Here is a 10,573-nt window from a genome sequence, read left to right as displayed (position 1 = left end):
GTTAAGAGGACGCCAGTCGGAAATAGCGATCAAAGTCGCAATTTTGAATGAAAATATCAAAATAACAATAGACTAGTAAATTTAAATCTAAAAAGAAGAAAATTTACTGATAAGGTTGTAAAAATGAAAAAAAATCAATTAGGATGATAGATATCGCCTATTTACCATATACATTACAAAACAATTTGCATATTCAAGTGGTTTATTATTACAGTTTGTGAAATTTTGTTATATCTTTATAAATTGTAATTTATTGTTTGATTTAACAATTTTATTAAATTTGACAAATAAAAAATTGCATTATTCGGAAAAACGCTATTTCCAACTGGCGTCCTCTTAACCCATAAGTACCAAAAATTCTAGTAATAACTATACACAAAATGTAGTAAAAATCAAATAACAATTTATTCAACGTAAATCAATAAGAATCAACCCGACAAAACTCAAATGAATCTATTTTCTATCTTAACTCTATTCCCCTTTGGAATTTGACAAAAAAGATTCAGAGACTTAACTTATGTACAATAATTCTTATGAATTAAAGGTCCTAATCATCACCTCAATATTAGGAACCTTTTTCCTCCACTCTCAAGACTTTCTCTAATCTTCGATCCACAAATCAAATAACTTCAAAATCGCCTTGGAACTACTTTATCCTATCGGACACCTCTCTCTTGTTTGCTGCTACGAAGCTCACCACACTCGTTGCTAACAGAAGCTCACCTCGGTCATCTTCACTTGAGGTTTGGTCTTTATACTGTGAGGTGACGTCACAATTCTGAGTGAGATCATTCCCCTCATTTACATACTTATTGCTAACAATAAACTTTTCCTGTTTGCCTGGCAGCCTATTTTCTGACAATACTCGCTAACCTTTTACATTATTCTTTTTGACAATTTTCGGGATGTTTTATTCTTTAAGGTTTAGTGAATTTAAGTTGTGCTTGTGGGGTCTTCTCCCCCCCTTTTCTTGGTGCGGGCTTACTTTTTTCCACTCGGGAGCACAAGTGTGCGTTAGTTTTATCTATGGTGCTTTTCTCTTGTCGATGAGTTGGTTTCTCTTCTATTTTTAAGTTTCTAAGGTGAATGGTGAGGAAACCTTCTGAATATTTTTCACTGGTGGAAAAGTTCAAATGTTACTCTAATTCTCAAAACAGAAAAATTCATTGGAAAGGACATCACTGCTGATGCACTATTTATTTCTCTTTCCACTTTTTGCCAGGAATTCTCTCATTGCTTGAAATAAACTTAAAATTAAGATGCTAAAATTGTTTTTATTTAATTTTTTAGTTTATTTTGATATTTATTATTATTATATTATTATTTGATAAATGAAACAGAAATGTAGTAATGTGATGATAAAATCTTGTCCTTTGACAGTCAACATGTTTAAAAAGTGTGCTTTACAGTAAATATTTGACGGATTGTAATGGTAAAGTATTCAACAGGATGCTGAGATTCTGGTTTGTTCATCCAGTTACTGTTTAGAAGACATTACATGAAAAGTTATATTAGATAACCATCCCAAGTTATAATGATGAAATTATAGAGCTGGACTACTGTGCTGGAACGTAACTAATTAATTATACGGATATCATGAAATTAACTGTCCACAAAAAACCTTTATCAGTGTTGTGTTTGTTACAATATCCACTAATGTTTTCAACCTCCATCGAGGTCTTCTTCAGGTGCTGACTAAGCGTTGTCTCCCCCTTGAATGTTAGAACGATGTCGTCCAACTTGTAAATATTGTGCATATCATGTTTTACCCTCCACTTATCCCCATTCGAATTCCTTGAATAAGTATCTCCACACCTGCGCGATCATCTCTTCGTCTTTAAAGTTGATACAGGTGCCCCCAACATTGGCTTTATAGATCTCCCAGGCCTCCAGGTGATGGATGTGATCAATTTAAAATGCCTGTCTGAATAATTTGGTGTTCAAGAAGTTTGCCCGAATTTCAGGGTCGCTAACGTATGCTGTCAAGGCGGTGGTGTGCCTGTTATTTTTAATTAATGTCCGATTGATGCTCGCGTAACCGTTTTTGTGTTGAGTGCATGGTAGAACCGATATAAACTAAGTTTCTTTGGAAGCTATCATTCCTGATAGGAATGGAGTATACCTCTGGGGCTCTGTTGAGATCTATCACATCTTTAGCATGGTACCAGTCCTCCTATACATGATCTTTGTGTGATTATGACTAGCAACTAGCAATCTCCCTGTATAGGTGGTCCAAATGTTGGTTGAACCAGACGACTGCACACCTATCGTTCTTAACAGGCCGCTGTCCAGCGTAGTCAGGAACGATAGGCGTGCAATCATCCAGTTCAACCAACATTTGGATTCCCTATACAAGGAGATTGCTAGCCATAATCACACAAACATCACATACAGGAGGACCGGCACCATTTACGACCTGCTGCGCAAAGCTAAAGACACAATAGATCTCAACAGAGCCCCAGAGGTATACTCCATTCCCATCAGGGACGATAGATTTCAAAGAAACTTAGTTTATATCGGTTCTACCACGCGCTCAACACAAAAATGGTTACGCAAGCATCAATCGGACATTAATTAAAAATAACAGGCACACCACCGCCTTGACAGCATACGTTAGCGACCCTGAAATTCGGGAGAACTTCCTGAACACCAAATTATTCAGACAGGCATTTCAAATTGATCACATCCATCACCTGGAGGCCTGGGAGATCTATAAAGACAGTGTTGGGGGCACCTGTACACTTTAAAGACGGAGAGACGATCGCGCAGGCGTGGAGATACCTATTTGAGGAATTCGAATGGGGACAAGTGGAGGGTAAAACATGATATGTGCAATATTTACAACTCAGACAACATCGTTCTAACGGTCAAAGGGAGACAACGCTTAGTGTCAGCCACCGGGGAGGTCGGGAAGTCCTCTCCTTCAGGCCACAGGTCGGTGACCTACTTTTCTTGTCAGGGATGGTAGTAATGTTTGGTTACTCGTTACGCGAGTGGAGGAGAGTCAGAGGGGTCGACGATAAGGCGTGAGCATAGTCGAGTAACGACACCATTTAAAAATAAACAACGGTTTATTTAATGCACTAACTAAATAAAATTTTACAAAACTCCGCGGATGAGAGAGGGAGTTTACAATAATATTTCATACCTCTGTGATAGTATCGGATGGATACTTCGGCTTTAATTTCTGAAAGGTGGTGCGAGTTGGGGCACAAGGTCTTCTAATTAATGGCGTACAGTAGGTCAACGGGAAGTGAAGGTCCGTCTTGGTCGTTCGATGGTTGACTCTCCCGAGAGGGGAAGGAGGATGGCTTTTATACATTTTGGTGGGAAAATTCATTAGGTGACCAATTGTTTTCGCAGGTGTGGGGTTAAAGTTGGTGTTAGAATGACAACAATATGACGAATTTTGTCGATACTTGTAAACTATTCATGGATTGATCGTGAGAATGTTTATAGTTAAATAGAAAGAGTTATAATTTTCTCATGCACCTCAAATTTCGTTTCTGCAGGTGCAACTTCTAGTTAAAGGAATTTATTAAAAATTTAAAGGATTAAATACTTTTATTACCTTATATAAATCTCGAATTTCACACTTATTAAGCACCTGAAGAAGACCTTGGTGGAGGTTGAAAACGTTAGTGGATATTGTAACAAACACAACACTGATAAAGGTTTTTTGTGGACAGTTATTACTCAACACAGTGTTACAGTTAGAAGATATTTTGTATCATGAAATTTTGATGAAAAGCAAGTAGTTGTATGAATTTTTGTCCTAGGCTTCCTTGTAATGAATTGATTACTTGCCATGGGCTGTCAAGAGCTTTTATGGAGTTCAGTGGATAAAGCAGACCCCTTTTGTTTCTTCATGGCCTCTTTAGCTATTTTTCTTTTGAACAAATGAAAAACATAAAATGTCTCTTTATTAATTAATGAAATGCAGTCTTAAGGATTTTATTTTCTATTTGTAAAAATAAAATTAATTTTATAGGGATAGGAACCACTAAGCCACTAAGTTTTTCCCAGACCCAGGAAAAAATTTCCAGTTTCCCTACCATTTCAATGGCCCCTGTGTATATCTCATAAATTAAATAGTCTGGAAGTAAAGATTGGAAGCAGTTAACATAATTGGCAATGCATCTGTACTATAAGTAGAAGTTGCAAGTTCAAGTCATGCTTCAGATTGATCTTTTCTTCCAGAATAGTCTAAAATAATTAATTACGAAAGTTAGCAACATAATTGCTACCTTTAGTCCATATTTTAGACCAATGACATGTACAGTACCAGTACTTATCCACATGAAATTACAATAAAAACTTTTAGTAACTATATATGTTTATCTATAACTTTCTTCTAATAAAGCAGCCTATAACTTAATGAATATATATTTAGATATAGTTGTCAAGATAAAGTTATTTTTTTAATATATTTTTTATTTGTATTTTACTTATTATTTATATTTAGCTAGGTGATTTGACAAAACCAGATTTTAAATATTCTGCTGATGTAAATAAACCAATTACATCAATTGCTTCTCATGAGGATAATATTGTTGGAGGACTAGATAATGGAGATTTATTTATAATTTCTTTAAATCAGTAAGTTGAATATTTTATTATGATAATTTTAAATTATAAATTATTACTAAGGTTGTTTTGTTTCATGCAACTTCAAGGCCACAATTCTCAATTTTTTCTAGTCTAAATAAAGGATAATTAACGTCATTAAATATTTATAAATAAACAAACTTCAAAAAGTTTTTAAGATAATATTAAACTAAAAAATAACTTTAATCATTGATGCAAAGCTTCTGATTAACTGTTGGCCTAAAAAAATTCATTGGATTTTCAATTCACAAATAATAAGACAGACAAAATAATTGAAATGATAGATATTAATTAATAAAATCATCTAACATTAAATTAATGATAATTTATTGATATCAGTTGTATTCATGATATGAATAAAAGAAAATTAGCAATAATGAGAAACAACTCCAACGTTTTTAAAAATGTAATAATACAGGATTTTCCATTAAGGGCATTTGAACTTCAAATTTAAATAAAACAAGTTGTGTATGAGATGATATTAATTTTATTTTTTACTTAAAAAAGTATTCAATTACATTATATATATGGAATATAATATCGGCCAAATGGCCGCTGCAGCTTTTCTGGGCAGCACGTATCCAAGAGGTCCAATTTTCGATGACTTGACTGCATAAATCGGGCAGAATGTCATTGATGGAATTGGTTATGTTGACTTTTAAGGCATCAATCGACTGCAGTTTATTCGCATAGACCCATGATTTAACATAGTTCCACAAGAAAAAGTCTAATGGCATTAAATCACATGATCACATGATGGTGGCCAGTTGATGTTGCCGAAACACAAGATAACCATGCCGTTGAATTTGTCATGCTGTGGTGTATCCCACCATGTATATATGTTTTATTCGCTTATATTCTGTTGTCTGTAATTTCTTCATCTACGTAAATAACCCACACTATTTTTCCTTGTTTGACTCTTCTGACCTATATGCGCTTTCTGGCTTGTTTTACAGATAAGGGAAATTTCCTTATAACATGATCTTTCTGTATTATTTTTCCTAACCTAGATTATATTAGTTTTTATTTTAAGTGAAGTTAGTTATAATTAATATTATAATACGATTTTAACGGATTGTGTACTGGCTGGCTTCGGGACCCGCATGTGTAACCAAATATATGAGCCTTGTGAACGAGAGAAAAAGAGGAACGGTTTAGACTTATGTACTTAAAAACGGTTAACGTGTAATATTATGGATGGTTTCGAGCTCATGTATTTTGAATAATTTGTAGATTAACTGTAAATAAATAATTTCCTTTATCGTTAATTGAAAATTGTGTTAATATGTGGTGTATTATTTGAATAATATGGTTTTCTTAACCCATCACACCACAATGCAGAAGATCCATTGTTGCATGCACTATGTAGCAGGTAGCACCGTCTTGTTGAACCACATGTCATTGAGATCCATATCTTCCAATTTAGGCCACAAAAAATTGGTTATCATCGATCTGTACCTCTCACCAGTAACAGTTATGGCAGTTCCAGCTTTATTTTGGGCTAATAACCCTACCAGATCAAAATCCACACCAAACAGCGACTTTTTCTGGATGCATTTGCAACTGATGGGCCTCATGTTGATTGTTATCTCCCCAAATGCGACAATTTTGTTTGTTGACATAGCCATTCATCCAAAAATGGGCCTTGTCGCTGAAGATGATTTTCTATCTGAAATTGGGTTCCACTTTGAACTGCTCATGAGTCGTCAGCAAATGTTCGATGTGGCTTATGGTTGTTTACCTTCAGTTCCTGGACCAATTGAATTTTGTACAGTTGTAGGCCCAAGTCCCAATGCAAAGTTCTTCAAGTTGATATCTGCAAAAGGCCAAATTCTTGGACGTGTCAAGGAATTGACTACCGCAGGTTATCCTGCACACTCTTGTTCACTTCAGCAATGTTTTCTTCAGACCTCACGTTTCAACAACATACAGATGTTGTTTTGATTGTTTACTGAACCAGTTGATTCAAATTTGTCCACCAAACGATGAATAGTTGACTCAACAGGATGATTGTGTACACAGTAAAAATCGCGTAGTGTGTGCAATGTAGCACGAACTAAGCACTCATTTTGATAGTAAAGTTTAATGATTTGCACATGTTGCTCAACACTGTAATTATCCATGATGATTTGCCCAACATTAATTACTATAACCTCCAAATTTGACAGCTGTAGCTTCACTAACATGGCCGCCATACATTATCAAAGTTTGAGTGCCTCTAGAAGAAAACCCTTTATAACAAAAAGTCTGCTTTATTGGAGTTCATTTTAATGACAGTGAATGCCAATAAAGCAAATTTTTTTGCTATATTGAAATTTAACAATGTTTGATACTAAATAGACATAATTTATGAAAAACAAAAAACTTGTATATAAGATAGACAACAAACATGGACAAAGTGAAATGATAAATGGGTCCAGTTCAAAATCGGGACAGCTCAAAATCCCTACGCCAGTGGTTCCCAAACTATTATAACTCATAGCTCCCTTAAATGCTGACTGCTTAAATGTCTAAACCCCAGGTTCTTTCTTTCTAAGAGGAATTGATACATTGATATTATAATTAAATGATATAAACAAATAAAGGAAATTACTGTAATAGTCCTAAGTAAGAATTAATACTATATATATATATATATATATATATGTTATATAGTATATGTGTATAATGAATGTCACTTTTCCCTTTATAAATTAGGACCAAACATGTTCATCCCAATTTATAAAGGGAAAGCTGACATTTATGATTGCATAAACTACAGGGATATTAGTGATGAGTCATTCTATTTGGGAGAGAATTATTGAAAAGGGAATTTGTGAGGTCACAACAATCAATGAGGAGCAGTTCAGTTTTATTTCAGGTAAGAGGACAATAGAATCTATCTTTGCCCTGAGACAACTAATGGAAAAATATAATATGAAGAAAGGACAATTCTCTATGTCAATAAAACAATATATAAAACCTTCAACAGGATGTCAAGGGTGTCTCAGAAGAAAACTGATCCACATATTTCTCAACTTCAAGTGAAAGTAATTAAGGATATGCATGGTAATTGTAAAACTAATGAGCAAATAGTCTTGTAAAGTGGCTTTAATACAGCTGGAAGAACAAGCCAACTATACAATTTGGTTCATTAGAAACACAGTATGTCATTGGTGTGATTATCCAGCTGTATTAAAGCTGTTTTACCAGGCAATGTGCCTAATATTAGATGTGCAGCAGGAAGCAAGGTGGCCTTTTCTATTGTTATTGGGATACATCAGAACTCTGTCCTCAGTCCATTGCCCTTTTCTGTTGTGATGGATTTACTAACAGAATTGCACTATGGTCTATTAAGTACAGTGATGATATTGTTTTATGTGCTGAAACAAGAGAGGAAGCTGATGAGAAGTCGGAAGATTGGAGGATAGCACTAGAAGATAAAGTTTTGAGATTGAGTGCAACTAGAATCAAATTTATGATATGGGAAATGTTGATGAACATGTTAAGATGAGATGTCAGAAGTATTCAAGTATTTGGGTTCTTTCATAGATCCAGGAACAGATAGCAAGAGGGAAGTCAGTCATGAAATACAAGTAGGTTGGCAAGGCTGGAGAAGAGTATCAGGTATTTTACATGATATAAACCGTTCCTTTCAGTTTTAGTGGAAATTTTTCTAAGTTTTATTAAGGCCTGTCTTGATGTATTGAATGGAAACATTGTCTTTCACTAAGAAAAATGCAAATAGCCAGGATGCTGTTGAGATGAAAATGCTGAGATGGGCATGTGGAGTGAGAGGACAGGATTAAAAATAGCATGGTTAGAGGGACTTTGGGAGTTGAGAAAATCTGTTAAGAAAATGAGTGTCAAGACTGTGGAATTTTGGGCTTATGGAAAGAAGTCCTTTGGATTATGTCAAAAAACATATGATGGGGATGGATCTTCCCTGGAGGAGGAGGAGAAATAGATTGAGAAGATAATGGTTTGACAGTATGTTTGAGAATATGGTGGCTCTTGGAATTGATTTGAACTTGGCAGAGGACAGAGTGAAATGGAAGAAAGTGATCTGCAGCAGTGACCCCACCAGTGGGACTAATAAGCTAAAGTATATATGTATAATATTTTATATTTATTTATATATACTTTATAAAATATAATAAAGTATATATAAATAAATATGACATATTTTATAATGTATATATACTTGTATACTATATAAAATGTATATGGTACAATTATTTTCATATGCCACATGTTAGCTTTGTCCAAGGTCACTAATCAAGTAATGAAGCTCTTACTATATTGAACAAACCTTTATTTGTTACAAGGTGTCTTTTTTGATGACATGAACAATATGGCTCAACCATTGACATGGCTCAACCATTAACAGATCTTTTTCATTTCACACTCTTTTCACCACACCCTATAGTGAACACTGCACTCAAGTTCTCACACATGGATTGACTATAAACTTTAATTTGTGTAAGATTAACCCTAAAATAGAAGTGAAAGTGTCTGTTAGAAATTGTTTCTATGTCTTCTTTTCTATTAAAAAAGGAACAAACAACTTAATTTTGATAAAAAATAAAATTTAATTTAAAAAAAAAAGGAAAAAGTAGTTCTTACAAAATACTAATAGTGAAGATACAAAAAATTTCTATATAAACATAATTTATTTTTTGTTCTTTCATATAAGAGACACAAAAAAAGCATAATGAATTGTCTTAACATGTTTTTTCCCACAAAGAAATGAATGTGCAGGATGACAGTTTTACCCCACCAGTCAGGATAATTCTGCTATATGTGGCATAATGCTATTAAGTTTCAAAGTGACCTTTGAACTTGTGTTGGAGATAGTGACAAAAAAAGCACACACAACCACCTTTTGATGAACAACAATGATTTTAATAAAACAAACAGTCACTACTAGACCCCAAGTTATCAGCCATAGACTATTATAATTAATTAAAACAAAAATACCCAAAGATCAAATTACACTAAATTACAATAGTGAGACTAATAATAACTGCATTATAATTATTTCTAAAACTCCTAAACTAATATACAAACTATGTACCTTGAAGCCTGTTATTGGTGTGCAATTAACTTCAAAAAATGAAAAAATTAAAATTTCACAAACGTTTTTGAACCTTCAACGATTCTTCTTCAGGCAGCAACGAATTTCTGTTGGATAAAGTGAAGTTATAATATACAAACAATATCATGCCAGTAAATGGCAGAACACTTAAGTCTCAGCTTTGTAGATCCTCGAGCTTTAGCTGAAGCTCCATTTGTCCCCTTGCACAAATCTTTCTCTTGGCCCGGTGCCACTCTCACTCAAGCTCAGGGACATCTTTCACGTTTTGCCTACTTTGGTCCTCCCAACTTCTAGCTTCCATTCTCATCCAAGACTTGACCCAAAGTGAGCTCTCTATTTGAACTCCTCATGTATTTTCTTCCTGTTGTCCAGACCAGTTCCCCTCAGCAGGGGTCCTTACTTCAACACCAAACAATAGAGCTGGTCTGGACATGAATACAAACAACAGTGTAATGCCTGACAAAGGGTGGAAAGAGCATATGAAAAATTGGGGTGGGCAGCGAAGACAAAAAAAATGGCAGACAACCATAATCTACAGTACAGACTTACTTAATGGTTACAGTAAATTTTAGAAAAGTAATGCAAGTTTTTCAATACTTATTTAGATCCCAGTCAAAATAGTCAAATGTTGCTTATTGCAATTATCATTACATGAAATGACTACTGGCAAGGAAGAAATATCAATAACAGGTCACATTAAAGTTAAATTTTTCAGTCAAACTGCTGCAGATGTAAGGTTGCCAAATACATGGGAATAAAATCCTGGACAAAATGAGTTCTTCCTAAAAAGTACCAGGGCTTTCTAGTGAAAACAGGGCCAATTCTGTGACATGCAATAGATGTGTATTAAAAACTCTGCCAGTGACAGAAATATATTTAAAATGTGGA

General features: G+C 34.3%; 1 protein-coding gene across 1 annotated transcript in view; it reads left to right on the top strand.

Moving 5' to 3' along the window:
• Positions 1 to 10,573, top strand: part of LOC111630890 — a 91,970-nt gene that overhangs the window by 41,420 nt on the left and 39,977 nt on the right. Inside the window, exon 9 of the mRNA XM_023375049.1 lies at positions 4,466 to 4,599. Coding sequence (XP_023230817.1) covers positions 4,466 to 4,599 — 134 coding nt within the window. The remainder of the gene's footprint in view (positions 1 to 4,465; positions 4,600 to 10,573) is intronic.

The sequence above is a fragment of the Centruroides sculpturatus genome, unplaced genomic scaffold (genome assembly GCF_000671375.1).
Source record: "Centruroides sculpturatus isolate CEXI.00-Female unplaced genomic scaffold, Cexi_2.0 scaffold347, whole genome shotgun sequence".
Taxonomy (NCBI): domain Eukaryota; kingdom Metazoa; phylum Arthropoda; class Arachnida; order Scorpiones; family Buthidae; genus Centruroides; species Centruroides sculpturatus.
Note: the sequence above shows the minus strand (reverse complement) of the source record. Positions and strands in the feature narration are given on the sequence as shown.